The sequence below is a fragment of the Lasioglossum baleicum genome, chromosome 4 (assembly GCF_051020765.1).
Source record: "Lasioglossum baleicum chromosome 4, iyLasBale1, whole genome shotgun sequence".
NCBI lineage: Eukaryota > Metazoa > Arthropoda > Insecta > Hymenoptera > Halictidae > Lasioglossum > Lasioglossum baleicum.
Window position 1 is genome coordinate 15,889,499 of NC_134932.1, and position 20,469 is coordinate 15,909,967.

Genomic DNA, 20,469 nt, shown 5'->3' on the forward strand with positions numbered 1-20,469 from the left:
TGTATTGGAACTATATTTGTTACTGGTAGGTATTATATTATAAAGTACTAAATAAAATTCGAATCGAAATGACATTTCTCTATATGAAGTTCTATTTAATAGCTTTAGGAACTCTGTGGACATAATCCGGACCCTACTAATTAAATACCGGCCAATTAAATTTTATCGAAACGAAACTATCACGCTCTGTGAAACTAGTGAAAGCGTTTTACTCTGATGAGGATCCGAAATCGACTGTTCCGGGTAATAAAAATGTTTAGATGTAGATTCCTCGTTCGTGAACGACTGAACGACTTAGTGTTACGTTCTCGCCGGAAAGAATTCGCATAAATTATAAATTCTCTGTTGCTGTCAATGCCAAGAGCACGGTCGATTCTAATTCCATCGACGAGAAGAATTTGAAATCCGTTACAAATTGCTACCCAAATTTTTATCAGGTCACATCAGGTGGAGGAAAAACGAATGAAGTAAAAAAAAGGAAAAAGGTTAATTGAACAACTTTAGGAATTTTTTCAATGAACTTCTTAATGTCTCCACTTCATTCTTCGATCTAATATTCACTTCAATTTTGAACAGTTCACCACTGTTTGGAACCCAATGGCAGCGCACGCGGTGCTTCTCGCGCAAAAAGCAGACAAAAGATAGTAAATGACCGCATCGAAGATGATGCTTCCCACAATAACAATTAAACACAGAAAGCCCAAGCTTACTACGGGCAAAACCGTCTCGTAAATCATCGATTTCGCCATAACCGACGCCGCAAAACCGTCTTGCCTCTATTATGTCATATACGCGATCGTAAATATGAAAACCGCCATAACCGAGAACATTTTCACTTCTTTCCGCACAATCTCTGCGTGCTGTCAGAACGAATTGGTCAGTGATAAAAATGGGGATTATGGTGCAATATATGTATCGATTTATGATTAATTAATTTAATTTCTTCTCGCAATACATCTTCCATTATAATTTGTGTATACATATACTTCATATTATATGTATACATACGTACACCTTAGCCAGAAATCATATACTCATTAATATGTGTTAATAGAAACTGGTTAAAATTTTTTTTACTAACCCTTAGCACTCGACTGGTGACTCGAGTTAAAATTGCTCCGAGTACAAAGGGTTCATCATACCGAACATATTGCAATAGCACAATTATGCACTACATCTTTTGACACGTGTTACATTCCAAAATTGCCCACACATTACATTCCAGAATTGAATGTCCCCAAAACGTTCTATTTCTTTCTCCTTTTACCTTTGCAAAAATCTTCTTCGCGGCTTTGTTAAGGAGTTATTAAGAAGTATGTAAATACGGACCAATTCGCTGTAGCCGCGCTCTGACTGGTCCCTGTTTTTTGTTAGCAAGAGTTCTTAATACATGATAATACATTATTGATACTATTGGATTTTCGATTATTTTCAAAGTACATATAGTCACAAGATTATAATATAATATATGTCACAATATAATGAATTATTAATAGGTACCCTGACATCACTGCATAAAACTCATCTTTCAATAATTTATATCAACGTGGAATATTCGACATACTATTAAACAGCTTCAGTCGTACACATTGATTTATTTAATATCCTAGAAAATCAAAGTAACTTTGAACTTCTGTGAAAAGTAACATTTTTGGCTAAATAATATGCAAATCATTGCATATATTGAGAATATATGTGATTTCTTATTTTCATTCATTGCATTATTTACAATATTTATACGTTGGACACATCAATATACGAAATTATACAGCAGTACAATTGGAAGTAGTCTTCCAAAAATCTTGACATTTTTTCGTCATTGTTATGTAAATGCCGGAATATTTATGATCTCGGCTCGTCTTTATGAATCACTGATCCACCAATCATTATTCAGCCAGTCGTCTCACTGATTTAGGCAGCTGTTTCCGATAAGTATGTTCTTTTTTGAAATCCACTCGACTATTCAATCATGCTCCAACGAGGATAAGATATCGTGGCTAGTCGCTGCAATAAATTACGCTTACGCAGCTTCCCGTTTGCTTGTTACGGCGCGGCGTTTGAAGGAGCCAACGAAATATTATCCAGACAGCCAAATAAACGAAATATCACGGACAAAAGTATTGGACCGAAGTCACGTCGTTCGCTAAATTAAATCTCACTCGACACGGCAAAACAACGCGAATCCCTATGTCATGTTCTTTTTGGGTGGAGCCCTTCTTTGAGTTAGAAGCCCTGGGGCACACCAATCTGCAGTTCTTACCTGTTCAGATTCCTTCAGTGCCCCATAACCCACATACAATGGTATAGAGTATAGAGTGTAGAGTAAATGTGTGTGTAGTAACCCATAAACTGTTTGTATTTTTTTAACCCTTCGCACTTGGAGCTATTTTAACTTGAAAATTAAATATTGGACTGTCTTATTTGCATTGATTCGCGTGAATGTTCCATTAAAAAAATTATTTACTGAGATCTGATCGAAGAGCACTTACGTTGGATTTAAAAAACATTTTTTAAACAGGACTTATAAAGGTAACTTTGTTTTCGTAAACGATATCATATGTGTACACAGCTTTTGTACTTCAGATGCAACATGTCATCCATCACGAAAGAAGTATTAAGCCTATGTCCAAAAAGCAATTGTTGTAAACTATGTCAATTTATAATACAATGTTTTCCATGTTATAAATCAACGATTATAAGGATAAATGGTTTAAATCCTTCTAGTATTGAAAGTGTATGAATTCGTTTGAAAATAAATGCTGACTCTGTTTGCAAGAATTTGTATAAATTATTCATTATTTATTAATCTACGAACATAGTTTTGGTATTAATTTAAACGAGACACTTTATAATCCTATAGATTTTTACTGTGATCAAATGATTGTAAATAATCATACTATTTATTTACAGGGGAAAAAATACTTCAATGTTCGTTTACGAATCCTCTGTTCTATGTAACTGAAGAAGAATGATGATTTTCTACCTAATAAAATCCCCAAAAGAAACTGTAAGCTTTGATATCGTGCCAATAGGTAAAACCCAACTCCAAAATTTTAAGTTAAACATCCACAGCCTTGTGGTGAAATAATTTTTAACAGTAGAATATTGCACATACCGAGCTTCCACTCCTAATTCAAAAATTCCATTTGTTATCCAACCTGCCAGAACACCGAATCCTTTCCGCAATAAATTGTCTCGAACCAACAACACCATTAAAAACCTTTCAAGGTCGTATGATAATCGCTTTTAGGTCTAAAATGTGATCCGAAGGGATATCCTAACCTAAACGGACCGACGCATGAAATCCGGTTTGAAAAAAGGAAACAATATCTCCGTCGGGCGCCTATGTTCCTCTAAAAAGCTATTTTCAGATCTCTCATAATTATAGACCTTCTGACATCGGGCTAAGGTATAATGCACGAAGAGGAACGTGTGCCAAATTCCTCCCGGCAGAATCTTAAAAAAATGCGCGAGCCATAAGCCGCGCGTGTAAATCTTCTCCGAGAAGAAAGGAGGATCGAAGGGGCCATGTTATCCAACATAAGCGCCGGAACTTTAAGTATTCCTTCCCACTCCGACGTCTTTTACTGTTTTATTCTTATTTGCTATGCCTCGGCAGTCAAGGGTTCAACTATAATGTATACTGTTAACTCGTTCGCTACCAGTCATCATAGATGCTCGACGACCATGATTTTACTTTCTACGTACAAAAAAACAAATTAATTTTATGCACGACGTTATACAAAATTACAACACGCAGCACGATATCAGGGCAACTCACTTTTCTGAAAAGGTATGTTTCCATATTTTGTAATAAGTGGATAAAATGCATTTACTAGATGTTTGTGAATCGAGACGGGTATTTATTATTTTATAAATTGAAATAACTTAAAAGTTGCAATAATAACCCACAATGTCTATAAACTACTCTCATAGAAGAATTAAACCGAATCTTCAATTTTTGCAGTTGTGTCATTATACTTCGATTCGCCTGTACATATTCAAATTAAACTAATTCTGTTCTATTGGGTTGGCAAGAAAGTAATAAGGACAGAATTTTAAAATATAATAAATTTAACGATAAATTACTTGTTAAAGATGAGAATATCTATACTATATCTACGTAATTTTATATGTTCCTTCAAAATCGGAACTTTTAGCTCCTGTTTCACCTACTAGCTTTCCGAAATGTTTCTTTAAAAAATTTCGTCGTAAATTTTCAGAACATAACGCAGGGAATTCGAAGTCTTCGCCGATCCGACGTGAATATCGGTCTAAAGTACCGCGAGGTATGCCAGGCAAATGAAAGCAAAACTCGAACGCTTGTAAATCGTCGTAAATTTTACGGTTATAAATGCCATTCGCAAGCATTTCCTCTTGCTATTTCCTTTGCAGTTCGAGTTTGCGTGTATTGTGAGTTGGTTTCTTGAATAGTCCTTGCCACGCGGAGTTCGTCTGAAAATATTCTTGACCACTTCGCAATTCTACCATTTAGTGAGAAAACATGATATCCACATTTTACGTTAGTTACGACAAGGAAGACAATTATTGAAACATTTCTACATACAGTATTACAGCAGTACAAATAGACCGTGGATTCCTATGCAAAATAAAAATTGTCTGTATCAATCTCGAAACGTTGGAGCTCTAAAGACATTCATTTCTTATTCGTAATATTTTTAATCAGTTGAAAATAATATAACTGAGGGATAGTAATATAACAAAATAATATATCCTTAAATTTCTTAAATGTTTATACTGTTTGACATTCGATCTATTTTTGTCGCATGTGCGTAAAACCCGCGGTCAACTGATAAATGAAGGAACACAGACTGTCATGTAAAAGTTAAACTAACTATTCCAATTACAATGCGATCAGGAAAGATAGAGCGTATCGTTAGAGGGACGAAATCTTCGAATTTATCGCAGCCACTAATAGCGTAATATAATGGTGGAAAGAATGTCAGAGGGTCCGAAAAAGGTGTTGGCTGGTGAAGTTATTTAGGAACGGGGACCGAAGACCCATGTCGCCTACTAAGTTCTATAAGCTTCCCGCATTCGTTTAGCCTCGTAAGTCTTCGGGACACTGTGGTATCCGAACTGGATCTAAAATCCGACGCGACGCAGAATAAATCCAACGAGTTTCGACGTAGCAGTGGCCAGGCGGTCACTTTGGATAAACTCCGGGCTATGTTCATGTTTCAAGATTTTCTCGTGAAATATGTGACACGGAATGGGGTCTCACTCTTAAAGACGGACCACCGTATTTTACTCTGTGCTATTCTTTTCAGTCCCAAGTAAAAGGTAGAAGGACAACTAACTGTACCTTTTTCTGCTTTATCTCAGACCTCTGTTCACGCTTGTTCGGAGTTGCATGTTTGATTAGCACGTTGGCTAACGCCATTTATTCCGGTAGCTGTCCTTATAGCTGTGCACATGTTTTACTGGCACACCACCGACGAGATGTGAATCGACGTCTTTCGCACATCGTTTTTATGTTAGTATCTTTTCGTAAATGTTTCCCAAGTGTAGGCATTACTAAAATTATATATAATATAATGTGATGATAATTTAATTATGAGCAGGGGAGACCGGGGCTAAAAGTTCCGATTTTGATGAAACATATAAGATAATTTATTGTTAAAATTATTATGTTTTCAAATTCTAACCTTAATATTTAAATATTGTAACAGGTTTCTTATATTTTCTCATTTATTTGCCGTTGGGTGGCAAGTTGTTCTTACATCGGGGCAAGTTATTGTTACTAAGAAATCAAATTTGCCAAAATAGACGTCATTTTTATTAATGGAAACTATGTTTTAAGTGTTTTTTTTATGTAGAATAATCAAATTTTTAAGGCGAGGACTGTGTCGAGACGGGTAGAAAGTCCAATCGTGAACGACGGCCGATGAAAAACGCTATTTTGACTTCGATTTGATATTAAAAACGCGACATTGAAAAAATTGGTACCAAAAAAAAAACGCCATCAACAAATCAAAACCATTAAGAGTAAAACGAACGAAGAGGAAATCTGATTCTTCGGATTCATCTACTTCAGAAGATAGAGTTGTGCATTGTCTGTACGAAGAACATGCCAAAGAAGTTGAGTCGCTCGAATTCTAACATGCCTGCAAGTGATTTCGCATGGAGACATTGTGAAAGTGAATCAGACGATTTAGTCGGTTATTAGATATTCAGTAAACATTTTATATCAAATCATGATCTAAGAAATAAATACTCAATAAACATTAAATATAAGGCGCTTTGACTTCATTTCAACACCTACTTTTCAGAGTTTCTGGGGTGTCCCAACTTATACAGCAAAATCTTTTTTGCCGAAAATATTGTCTTCAGAAAATTGACTATAACTTTTTATCCGTTGACGCTATCCTTATATTTTTTGCAGCGACAATATAGCTGGCATCTATACCTTTCCAACGGTGTCAATTTTTTTGCATTGTTCTCATCCTATGGAATTTCATAGCTAAAAACCTAAACGTGTCCCAACCTTTACGACAGTCCCTTACATTCGAGATAAAAACATTCAACATACTCCGCGAACGTTTCAAGTGGCGACGAATGCCGAATCTGTCGGGAGACCAGTTTGCACTTCATCTCTCCCCGAGGCAGAAGAACCTCGGCCGAGCTTCCGTGAAAGCGCGGCATAATGTTCCACGAGTTTCCATAATCCTGGCAGTGCACGTGGAAACGTATCGAAAAGGGCATGTAGAGGGGACCGCTGTACATTTCTTCGTCGATCACCAATAAATATCGAACTTTCATTTGCAGATACCGAGGGAACGTACTGTGTACCACTGCACTTCATCGGATTGCCTTATGCAGACAAAAGGTACGCGCATTCCGGCCACTGTTCCCCGATAACTGTAGATTCCAAATAGTAAAAAGCTACAGTCAAGTGTTGTATTGTGCGAATCAAGAAGGCAATTGACCTTTCGATCTAAACCGTGTTCGTTAAGTCAGAACCAGGCATTCTGTACTCCCCGAATGCTGAACAACGAAACAATTTCAGCTTGAAGAGTTACACTCACCTAAAATGGACCCAAGAAGTATATATGAACACCAAACGGTATAGCAAAGGGATGGGGGGGGGGGGTCAAACAAAACCAAATTGAATTTTCAATAGATCATTCGATAGCTTATCCAAAGAAAATACTTTGTGCCAATTTTCAACTCTATTTGTCGACATGGAAGAGTAGAATTAAAATGACAAATAAAATCAGGAAAACAAAGAAAATTCTGAAAAAAATATTTTAGCTATTAAAATGCACATCTATGAATTTTTCAGAATTTTTACCTTCGGAACCAAATTTTAAAAGATAAAAAAAATTTTGGAACGCCGATTTCTTGTTGAAGCTTTGAAATACTAAGTTAACATATAATTTTTTCCTATTTTTCGAAGTGGGTGCTCGTAGTTGTAGAGATGTGGGTCGCCACATATTATAACTTCGATTTACTCGACTATTATTATCCGAAGCGGAAAATAGTTCACGTAGAGTTAAATGGTATTAACAGGGGCACATTCTGGTGTTAATAGTTTCTTTGTAGGTGGACGCGTAGACGACATATGGAGGTCTCGTTAACTTTTTTTAAAATGGAAACAAACACTAAATGCATCTGGATATTCTTTACAAGAAAGTGTTAACCTTATGTGAAAAATGAGTACGTCAATTTGTTTATCTGATAAAACTTCAAACGTTACAATATGACAACAAATGAAAGATCTACAGAAATAAAATTCGAAACCGCGAAAAGAGGTTTGCAACAACAACAATATCTAGTGTAAATTAACCACGTCCATTTTCAGAATCAGCTTCTTCCTGGTGTCACTACCTTTTGCATAAAATGGACCTCCACGACGATTCACGTTTACAGCTCAATTACAATTAGCATTCTCAACGAAACTAAATACCTAGCTTCTTTAGAATCTCCTCGCGGAGCAGTTCGCTTCATTGTAAATTTCTTCTTTGAAACGATCTGTGCATATAACGTATCCCCATATCCACCGCGTGCGCGGCAAGAAAACATATGTATACCTGCATTATTGATCAACCCCGGACGATAACCTCTCTCTCTTCCTCTTAAAATGGTCAGTTAACTGGCATCGGCAATAAGTAGGAAACAAAACCCCCCGAAAAAAAAATCGATGAAAGGAAGATATAATTTCTGTCACAGTATGCGGTGGAGCAAGAAGATATACAGGAGAATTTAGTACGAATGTTCCTTGGCCACCAGCAGCGCGTAGACCGAGTCTAAATACAGACACCCTGGTACCCCTTGCTGGCAAGATCTAGCCAAACGTGTTCTCGAGTGGAGAAGAGGGGAGATTGGCCGTCAGTCACTATGGCAATGGATGCATTGTACCCAGGAAGACTATACGTAGAGAGCCCTAGCCGGATCTCCTTACGCGATAACAAAGATGATCCCGATCGCCTTTTCGATGCTTCGAATGAATCATTGTTTTCGCTCGTTACGGTATCAGATACACAACGGACAACCCTTCTTTTACCCTTCCTAGAGGAAGAGGAGCTCTGCTCACTCTTAACACGTTGCCGATGGGTAATGTTCTTCGGAAGGTATACTGGGTGAGTCAGTTAACTGTACCACCTGTCAGGTGTGTGCAAAGCTTTTAGCATGTTTTAACCCTTACCACTCGAATGGTGACTCTGAGAGGCTCTACTAAAAATTGCTGTACCATTATTCAAAATATTGTTTAATTATATCTAATTATATGTATCTAATCAATTACTGAACATTAGGGTATAACACCTCGTACCAATTTCGTACCCATGAAGTTCAATTTTCCAGTCAAAATAGCTCCGAGAGTTCAAAGGCTTAAAATTTTATTTCTTCATTTAACCCCTCGCCCGACAATATCCAGTCAGACTGACGATGACTCTGAACAGAGTCTAATAAATATATATATTATTAATTTACTTCAAAACCCGAAATAGAAAATTCTATCTTTCCTTTCTATGAAATTATGACTGACAAAGAATGTCTAAGTACTATGGTCACAAAATAAATAGTAGTGCAAGTGGTTAATTATAAAATAGAATCTATAGCAACTAAATCGAATTTTATTCAAAAAAATTTACTCAAAAGTTATAACAGAAGAAATTAGATTATATTTCATAATTTCTCAATGAAAAAAAGTTTGAAATTATATGTTAACTGTATGATGTAAATGAAGAATTTTCTTTTCGTATTTCCGACTGGAGATAGATCTTGTTTAGATACGTATGTAATACCCTATCTTGTTTCATAATTAGTGATAATTTAGGAGATCGAGTCATGAATAATTATGGACACGATTAACTGTATGACTGATGTACCGACATCTCGCAAATCGATACCTTGAGATTCTTTTTCATCTGCGTATTTCAGATGCCGATATATCGAATAAAACTGCGGCGAGTGGATCATCCTCTTCCTTCGTCAACTGCGTACACCCATAATTATACAGTAATTATCGTTGCACCGTTCATTAACCGGTATATTCGTACTGATATATTGCGCAACTGACATGCAGAACAACCCACCCAGACTTGTGAATTATTATCCGAGTCCGAGTTGTTCGCCACTTCGGAATTTAGTGTCTGTACTTTTGGAACCGTTAGCCACGGTGTAACAATCGTATTTTATGGCTCCGTTTCACACAAAAGACCATTTAGACTGTGATAAATCCACAAGTCGAACCGCATCATGCGCTATATTTGATTGATAAAACGTAAATAGTAGGGAATTGAATGTAAACATTCAAATCGCTACATTTTTGTCACGGAAAAATTTCTAGTGTAAGATTAAACTATAGAAAATGTCCGGCTATAAAATTAAAAAAATAATTAAGACTGAAGAAACACTATTTTATAATAACGTCTGTGTACAGGGTGTCCCAAAAATGTTGTACTTCCTCGAAAGGGTTAATTTTTAGGTCATGTCAAGTAACTTTTCCATTTGCGAAAATGTTCTCCGCGGCTTGGTTAAGAGGTTATTACCCAAAAACCACGAGCCAATCAGAGCGCGGCTGCAGCGGACGGATTCCGGCTCAACCAATCCAATGTCACACTGGGCGGGACTTGTCGCCAAGCCGCGCTCTAATTGCTCCGTGTTGTTCATTAATAACCCCTTAACAAAATCGCGGAGTACATTTTCGCAAGGGAAAAAATGAGATGCTGTCAGAAATCAGACCTTTCAAGGAACAACTACATTTCTGGGCCAGCTTGTACAACAAATTACAGTTTCTAGTTTCTGGAATAAGGAAGGGAATTATTATATCCATATTTAATACGACAATATCAATTTTATAATACTGCAGTGTGTATACCAGACACATGTGCTCCACACATATGCGTTAATAAAAATCACGAAAAATATTCTTCTTAGATTAATGCGTAGGTTATCCTTGAAGCAATTATCGATGATTAATCACCCGGAAAGATTTAGAAGGAATAATCGTTCTCATGCTCATAGAGAAATAGTAAATGAAGTTACAGCACCTAATAAATTTCAGTAATTGGACAGAATTGAATTTTTGCGAGCAACATATGTGTTAGATTTGTTGTAGCTAATTTTTAATTATAAAGGTCCCTTCATTCTTCTGTTTTCTCTAACACTCTGCATATGTATAGTGAATTTCTTCGTTCTATGATCTGTGATGCAATCGCTAAGAAATAATAAAACGAAGAAGACGAAAAAATTTGTGAACGGTACTCACATTATCGGCTGCATTCACGTCGATTTCTCGAAGAAGTAACGCTTCGCAAACGTCTACATGACCGGCTCCTGCTGCTAACAGAAGAGGTGTTCTACCATTCTGAAAAACAAATATATTTTTCTTAATACACCGTCAAAAATCAAACGAGCTTTCGCAAAAATATAAGTGATAATGCTGGAATAACGACGAATTATTATTGTTTTTACAGTTTCTATACTGCTCATAATCACAACGTAGTGTAATCCTTATTTAACCCACACTTTATATATTTTGTTACCAATATATTATAATAGGAAACAAAAATTCATGATTCGGTTTTTATTTTTTCTATGTAGTTGCATATAAAAGTGTGCACATTCACGATCAAAATCAACTGACGTATGCTTTTGAGCGCATACTACCTCATGCATATCGAACGAACTTTCTAATCCAATCATCTCGGCAATTAAGCCTCGCATGAACACGTGTTTCTCCAGTTTTACACAAAGAGTAAATGATCGGAAATCGCGTTTCGGAAATGGTCTGGTGAATTCATTTTTCGCGATTCGGCTAGAGGAAAGGGTATCCAATTAGTGGTGTAATTAATATATAGCCGCCAATTCCCGTGTCGAATTAGCTGCTATGATCGAACAGGATGCGGCCTTAATTAGCCGAACAGTAGATCGAACAACGCTGGCTGATGCCTGTCTGCGCTGGAAGCAGTCGGAGGACCATCCTTGAATCCTAATCTGCAGCTACGAGTCCTTTTGTTTTCGAAACTGATCCGTGCTGGGCATTAGTATGCGGAATACTAATAGGTGCGACAGGAAAAACGTTGGGAACAGTTAATCAACCCTGATAAGCGAGACGTCAAATTTAACTCGAAATTGAATGACTCTTCTGGGAAATATAAATAAATGGTCGACTATGTGAAGATTATATACTTATGTCTTTCATATGTCTCACAATCAGATATACAGGGTGTCTCCGAAATCGTAGAGGGACACTATTACTTTGAGCTTCAAAGCCCGAGTCGAACGTAGAAAAAGACAGCGCGTGTAAAGAGAGACCACGCGCGGCCGAAGCGACTGCGAGTCTCCGCGTCTCTTTCTTTCCCATACGCTGTCCTTCCTTGCGCCCGAAACGTACATAGTCAATTAATCGCACGGGCCTTTGAACGAGCCATTAATAGTGGTTCACAGCGATATACCCGAGCCGAGATCAGATTACTACAGTGGAGGGGATATTTTTTTGTGTCCATCATGCAGCACCTTTTTGCGTCGATAGAGGATTTACTGTAACTAGTCATCGAGAAGAAGTACAGAATGTCAAGAAATTATGTGTAAAAACCGTTACACCGTGATTCTACAACTTAGGACCGGCGAAGATCTGTTTAAAAAATTATTTGTCAAACTTTTTTATGATTGTATCGTGTTCTACTCCTCGAGAGGAACAAACTTCTCAAAGGAACCACGGTTAAAAAATAAACCGTCCTCTTGAAAATTGACATTAAACTTCAAATAACAAGTAAACTGAATTGATTCAGAATTTCATTGTAACATAAGAACATAACGAACAGTAATTCTACACGAGATCTGCAGCGATATTGATATTGTTGACGTGTAAGAGATTAATCACTGGTGTACTAATCATTAATACCATAAGAGAATAACAACTCCGGTAGTTACAGTTTGCTGAAACCAACAAGTTACCGCAACACTTCGATTTTTCTGTGTTGCGTGCTAGAACCTATGTTGCGAAAATTTAACAAATCACGGTATACATCATTTCGACGCTGCAGCATCCTATGTCCGGATTTCCTCCAAGGCTGTGGCTCGTTGCCTGAAGTAATAGAGCGAACCAACTTGCGTGTTAATGAAGAAGTATATCTTATCCGTGCACACTAGTTACGGGAAGCATAATATATCACATAATAAATATTTCTGAGGATAAATTAGCCGTATAGAAAAAGGCGCTACAGATAGCATGCATTCCATTTAAACCAACCTTACGATTCCGAGGTACTGATAGGTATTTTAACTAGAAACACTTAACTACATTTTCAAATGGAATGCGATGCTATATTCGCTTTATCTAGGTGTAATACATTAAATTGATAAAAGGATTATATGAAACTTTACTCTCTTTGAAGAATATAATGAATAAGGAATATACTGAAATATACCAGAATATACTGGAATATACTAGAATATGCAAGAATATTCCTGAATATACCGGAATATACTAGAATATACCTGAATATACCGGAATACACTATAATATACCAAAATATACTAGAGTATACCACAATGTGCCTGAATATGCCAGAATTGACTATAATATATTGGAATGTCCTAGAATATACAAGAATATACAAAATAAAAATTAATTGCAAGGTACAGGGCTACATAGACATTTATTTCTTTTTTTGATAACTTTATAGAGTTGAAAAAGATATAGCGATATTTTCAAATTGTTTAAATATTTTTCAGGTTTCGTATCTATTCATTTTTGTCGTAAATGAGTTATGATATCTTGTCTACCTTGTTTTATATCCTGTTAGAAAACATCACATGATGCTATCGTTTATTTTTCAACAACCTAACAATGTTGCATGTAGGCCGCCTCAAGCTATGTCCACGATGAAGCAGCATCGAGCAACTTTTTTTATCGGCTTTATAATTTATTCCGTAAAAGAAAAAGAAGACAACAAGAGGCGACAAAAGGTTGCTTGATGTTGGTTAAGTGTGGACGCAGCTTTAGATTGAGCTATTTATTATAGAAGTGAAGCATGAGAGGATATCAGATGTCGGACGTTCTGATAATCGAGTCCCTACTGTAATTACACTTCCGAATTATTTACTTTGAACGTGAAGTCTTACTTTTTGTGAGACTTCCAACGAGTTCTACAACGTGTTTTTCAGAATCTCTCGTGCCTTTCTTTTTCGCGATTTCGATCGCTAATTGAAGACTTCAATTTTTTATGTGATCGGTGTTTCTTCAAACGAAATGGTACGGATGTAATGTTCCGAAGTATTCGAAGCATTCGACGAACACGATACCGGTCGTAGGGAAAAATACTTGGTTGCTTGTCCCCCGGTATCGTGACCGATCTCCATTATTTGAATTATTTCACGCATTTGATGTCGATGTATCGCCACAGCATCTCCACCGGCTAAACGTAATAAAGCACTTTAGCTCGAAGATCGCCAGCGGCGAGGAAAAAGCTATACGGCGATTAATTTCATCGGCGCAATTAAGGAGGAAGTAATTGTAATGGCCGCATGGATAATCGTCCAGATTGCCTGGCAGCCAGTTTCGAGAGCAACATTTTGACAAATGCGTCCCGACCACGCTTATCTGCATTCCCACCGACGACGACCGTCACAACGGAGATGCAAATACGTAACGTAATTAATATACAGCATTCTCGGCGCTTCATATCTGGAGGAGACCTCTGTTCGATCAATCTACGACTTCATCAACGATAATTAAAATTCGACCGGGCATCCGCTCCAGGCTAAATGCTTCCCAAACCTTATAGCAGTTTTGCTGTTTTCTTTCAATAAGTATGTAAAAGTGTTTTAACTTACTATATGCAAGGTAAATAGTTTTAATAGCACAGTGGAGAAATACTATTAAAATTTCATTGACATTGTATTTGTGAATTTTAATAATTAGTTAGTTTGTATATTATATAACTTTAATGACCGATTTTTATTGAAATTATTTGAGGGGTAAAAATGATTTCATAGAAAGTTTTATTTAATTAACTATAAAATTTCATCAGAATATCCTCGAAAAAAGTTTCCTCATTTTTTTATTACTTATTGTTTTATTGTCAATTAAGAAATTATCTTCATTTTATTAAATATTGTGATCTCTTAGTGTTATTCCTTCAACTTTAAAACTTATCCTAAAAATTACATTCAAAGACGATAAACTACATCTCACTAAATTGAATCACTATACAAATTAACTACGTTTCATTAAAATTATATAGAAAAATTCAATAAAATTTGATTGTACATATAGCTGCAACACTATAAACCTCCCGCTGTAATATTGAAATTTTCTACAAAATTGTTTCAATTCATAATCAATTTACACCTCATACTTAATGAACCCACTCTAATTTTGTTAAAATATTCTCTAAAACTCTAAAGCCATAGTTTCTAATAAATCGATTAAAATATCAATTTAATATTATTATTTAAAATATTTCTCATTAAATTAAGTTCTTAATGCAATTCTGAGCACTATGTTTCTCAAACTTCTCTTTTGAAAGACTTTGAAAAAATTATTGTATAACTCTCAGAGTTATTTTACTACTACATACTACTGTTACTACTACTACTATTATTGCTACTATTAGTAATAATAATGCAGATAGTAATAAATGTAAAAAAATACGCAGCGTTCATAATCGAACTAAATGATCCCCGAGAACAGGAAACAGTTTTAGTAGTACCAATCATCACAGAGATCACAACAAAAAGGTTGCTCTATCATCCAGACACTTGGCCTATCTAGTTATACACATATGTATGTATATGTATACACACAAACGCACAAGAAGCTGCAGTAATCTCAATATCGAGTTTGAAAATGCAGCGAATACACGTACTATAGTGCTATTGCATAGGAATCGTCTGACACGTCTGACCATGATCAACCAATTCTACTTTGTGCATATACTAACGACTAGTCGAACGAAAAAATGTTATTCCTTTTTTGACTTATTTTTACGTGTAGTATTACCCCCTGCTCGGTTGTACCACCCGTCCGGCTACACCCTGTATATGTATAACTACCACCCTTCCCAATAATAATAAATAATTAAATAGTATCTGGCAAATGTACAATTTCTGAGAATTTGCTTCCCTTGTATTTTATTATTAGTAATATATTAATCATTCACAAATACTCTGCACTTACAAAAATCGATAATTGCAGATCAACTATAATTATATATGTATTGCAATACATTGTATACCTCAAAAATTGTCAGAAAACCTTGAAAGGAGTGGTTCCTGAGGTTATTTGAAGTAACTCTTTCTTGTACAAAAATATTCTTCCCGGCTTTGTTAAGGAGTTATTAACGAAAAATCACGGGCCAATCAGAGCGCGGCTACAGCGGACGAATTCCGGCTCGGCCAATGCCAACGCCACATTATGAGAAATACACATTTTGTGCATCAATTGTAAGAAAGAGAACCCAAGTTTGTTTAATATAATTTCAATGTGTTAAGAATAATACATCAATGTTTCTAAATTTTCTTAATACTTATACTATTTTAAATTGTACCTTTTGTTACAAATACATGAAACCCGTAATCTGAATTTTAGTATATGGTCTACTAGTAATGAGCGTACAATTCTCGCAAATATCGTGTACATCTCTTTCACACATACTGAGGCATTACTGTAATCATTACAATTAGCTGAGACACGCTGTATAGCATACACGGTATATTTATGACGTGATCCAATGGAGAGAGACATTTACAGGGCGTAGCAAGAGAGCGTTAAACAATTCGTGTACAGTCAGGGGAAATAATTGAGCGGAAAGGGACTCACCTCATCCGGTAACGGTTTAATATCTTCGTCAAGTAGACGCGCAACTCGCGCAGCGTCGCCACGTGCGGCTGCCTCGCACAACTTTTCTGCCATTCCAGCCACGCATCTGCAAAAGAACAGGAAATGGAGGAACATTAGTGGAATTCGTTTCAAGCGATTGCTTTTCATGCAATCTCGAATTGCTTTCCAGATTGTTATGTCAGATATATCGATGCCGTACGTTTCTTGCTAAACATGAACGAATTAACGAGGGGCTTCGTTCTTAATGCACTATACTAGTTTGCCGTTGATGGATGATTTTTCAAACTCGTCCCAACTTCGGTTTAGATTGGTTTTTACCACCATAGCTTGTTCGACTCAATATTAAACGATAATCATAAAATTTCCGTCGATTCTGAACTTTTTGTATATTTTTCATTACACTTCGATAGAGTTATTAACATTCCCATTTATGACAGTATTTAGGTACACAGTTCCGAACCTCGATTATCCAAACCACAGTTGCATCGTCGTTATCCCCACCAATTCTCGGAACGAGTGTAGCAGTACCGATTGATACAGTAATCGGTACATTAATATACGTACTGCTCATAATTACTATGTATTCCGTATATGAATTTTGCATAGTACTCTAACACAGTGGTCCCCAACCCCCGGTCCGTTGATCAAATGGTACCGGGCCGCCCAAGGAACATTAAATACAATTATTTAAATACAATTAAATTAAAATTATTAAATCAGAACAATCTGAAATATAAACAATCAACGTCCCTCCCCCTCCCCACCTCAGCGGGCCGCGGTAAAATTATCAAACGTTGACCAGTCCGCGGCGATAAAAAGGTTGGGGAGCACTGCTCTAACAGACCCAGAGGGGAGCATTATTTGGCGAAATAAATATTTCAAATATTATTTAATATTTCAGATTTTATTTTGTTTACGATCGCATGGCATACAACAAACATTATTAAGTTGAACATTATTAAGCATTGTAGAAAATTTTAGTACAAAGCTTGATGCACATTTGGTGTCACAGTGTGGCGAAACTTGTATATGAAACTGCATTTCAATACTAATTGTTGAACACTACTATTATTCGCGTTTATGAAAAAAATGTTAATTATTTTCGTTCAGGAATATTCAACATTCTAAGTTTCATTGGGCAAAACATGTATCTGGATTCTAAAAATTGTGTACTGGTATAAGTTACAGGCTGAGGAACTCCAGTTTCCGCCGGATGTCAACCGGTTAAATATCCTACACACGTATAGTACGCGCGCGACACAAAGTGAAGTTCCAGCGAGACTCGGATTTGCGTCGATGGCGGCAAAGATAAAGAGGCTACTTACGCTTTCATCGAGATCATTTCGATGAAAGTGAGATGTCAAGAGAACCGACGACTTTCTAATATGTGACTTCGGAATTAACATACTCGCGGGAACAGTATCCCGAACCGCAACATAATAAACTTGCACCAACTTGCACTCTGATAAAATACATGATTCAAGTAGTTAAAGATAAAATTACTAGTTCCTTATCGATGAAGTAACGTTCAATTGCTTTATCGATTAAGGAATCATTTGTAACTGTAATAATAATAATTTGTACAACAGATGTGTTAAGAATGTTATAACTATAATAATTAGACTTTATACTATTATATGTTTGCCTGTGTGTCCACTGTGTTTCCCTATATATGTTGGCACACTATTCACCATAATTTTATCCCATCAACATTTAGTTGTTTCTTTACAGCACACGTGGCCGGAAGCAGACTTGTATCCCCACTCTGCCTTACTATTCTATGACGCTATTCCCCCATGCTTCCGCCGCGGGCCGGTCACGTGACGCTTTTCATCTCTTTCACGTCAAAATGTCACGTTACTAATTAAAACACACATTTTAACAACCGCGAGCTTTGAGTTTACATTAGAGATGTTCTCTCTATCGCGGTTCGAGCGAAACTGACTTTGCGCAAGATTTTTCTGAAGAGTTTATAGAGGGGTGGTCAGATGAAAAACAGACCACGATGGCAACCACATGTTTCGGTTTTTTTCTGCAGATTGGTACGCGAAGTCGATGCGTAAATGTTCGAAAAAAGGTCTGTCCTTTTATCCAGCAGAGGTAGGAATGTCAGGTACGAGTTTATGAGTTTATATTGTGCTATACTACCCTTTTTCTGTAAGGACAGACATTTGTTTCGAACAGTTATCGACTCTGCGTACCAATCTGCAGAAAAAAACCGAAACATGGAATTGTTATAATTTCTAGTCTTACAGCAGCCCTCCCGTGTCCTATTTTTTTGTCTGATCACCCAGTTTGACATGCATAATGCCACCTCCCTAAACTCATCAGAAAAATCTTCCGCAAAATTAATCAGAGAGAACATGTCTAAAGACGTGTCAATTAGAAGCTCACGATTTCTAATATGTGTGTTTTTAACTCTTACCACACGAGTGGTGAGTCTAAGGCAACACTAAAAATTGCTGTACCATTATTCAAGATATTGTTTACATTATTAAATATGCGGCATCTAATCAATAACTAAATATTTAAGTATTGCATGAGGTATTATGTCAATTTCATATCCATAAAATGAAAAAAGGCATGTAGAATTATTCAAGGTAGAAATGTTCCATTTTCGAATTAAAACGGCTCCCCGAGGGCAAAGGGTTAATAATTAGCATACCAATAAATGTAATTCTGTAATTCTAGAAAATATAATTCCATGTCAGAAGCATAAATTCACAGCGACGTGTAATGTAACAAACTCTAAATGTGAATGCTTAACTTTTACAATAAAAATAGACAGATTAACAAATTATTAGGTTGTTTTATTATTAGGTTATTATAAAATAAAAGAAAACAAAAACCGTAAGAACTTTCTTTCCGACCTAATATTACGTCAGTTAACGGATAATACTATTGAAACGCAGAATTTTTAGCTCACTTTATATTCTCGTTACGTTTCTTCGAAGACGTTTCTTCACGGTGAGAGACCTCTGACGCGATTCGTCGAACACGCACCTTCATCTAAATTAATATTACACACGGAATCACATCCATAAACCATAAAGGCAAATCCTCATTACAAAATAGGGAAGGGCGTGACGACGAAGAAGAGAGGCACGTATGCTTCATTGGAGGAACAATGATACACGACGCCATTGTTTTCGGGGACAATGGGTACTATAGATATTTCGGGGTCGGCCATCAAACTAAACCCTAAATCCCTTCCAACTAATGTGCACTTGTGAACCTGTTCTGTATTTAAAATTATACTGATTGCTCGCGCTAATGTTAACGTGGAACTACCTTAAGAAGTATATGAAATAAACATGAACGTAGGAGAACTTCGAATGAAGTACACTTAAAGACTTCTTGGAACCTGCAACGTGAGATCTCTTCAGCTACATCTTCGCTGAAGCAACAACGTATGTACCATATAACGTTTTGTTGATGTTCCGGTTTGTTGGAATATTTCTGCAAGTTTCTTTCTGCCATTTGTAAGAATGCCGCCATTTGTTATTCGTTCCCGTTCAAAACAATAAAGATAGAAAAAGGATAAAAATATGCTAAAACTTAATTTATCATTATTAGTTTGTCATTTGAGTTTGTTATCATCTGTTAGAAATTATTAATTGTCTTCTTAATGTCTGGATATGTGTGATGAGAATGAGAAAGAAATATAATGAGTGAGAGGCAAAATGTATGAAGTGAATGCGACTAAATAAAATAAAGAAATGAGTGTGCAATATGGAGCGTTTTGTTCGGCAGTCGTTTATTGAACATCGTTTAATTATTGATTACTAATTATGTTCGTTAAACATTAATAATTTTGTTGTGTAATAGTTAGACAGCGGATTTTATGCATTTGTGACAAAAATGAATAGATGTGATTTAACACGGAAAAAACACTGACTTATTTTCGACCTATTAAATGTATTAAGAAAGAAAATAAATTTCTATTTCACTCCAGTTTGATGCAAGTCAGGTCGAACCGTTTTATTTTGCATAAAGCTCCATTGTGTAGTCATAATATCCATTTTGGTTTATACTATACATATACAGTGAAATAAGTGTGTGTGTTTGAATAAATATTTTAATTTTATTTTTGAATTTTAATTTAAAAACGCTACAAACATTCGTTGCTTTGTTATGTCTTCGTCACTGTTCAT

The 20,469-nt window shown here is 36.2% G+C and overlaps 1 protein-coding gene across 7 annotated transcripts in view; it reads right to left on the bottom strand.

The window, feature by feature from the left end:
• Positions 1-20,469, bottom strand: part of Dgo (ankyrin repeat domain containing protein 6 diego) — a 247,712-nt gene that overhangs the window by 154,576 nt on the left and 72,667 nt on the right. For all 7 annotated transcript variants that reach the window (XM_076421993.1, XM_076421994.1, XM_076421992.1 and 4 more), the window contains exons 3-4: positions 16,295-16,400; positions 10,736-10,834 (exon numbers count right to left, since the gene is read on the bottom strand). In XM_076421993.1, the coding sequence (XP_076278108.1) occupies positions 10,736-10,834; positions 16,295-16,387 (192 nt within the window). In that variant the 5' untranslated portion in view covers positions 16,388-16,400. The remainder of the gene's footprint in view (positions 1-10,735; positions 10,835-16,294; positions 16,401-20,469) is intronic.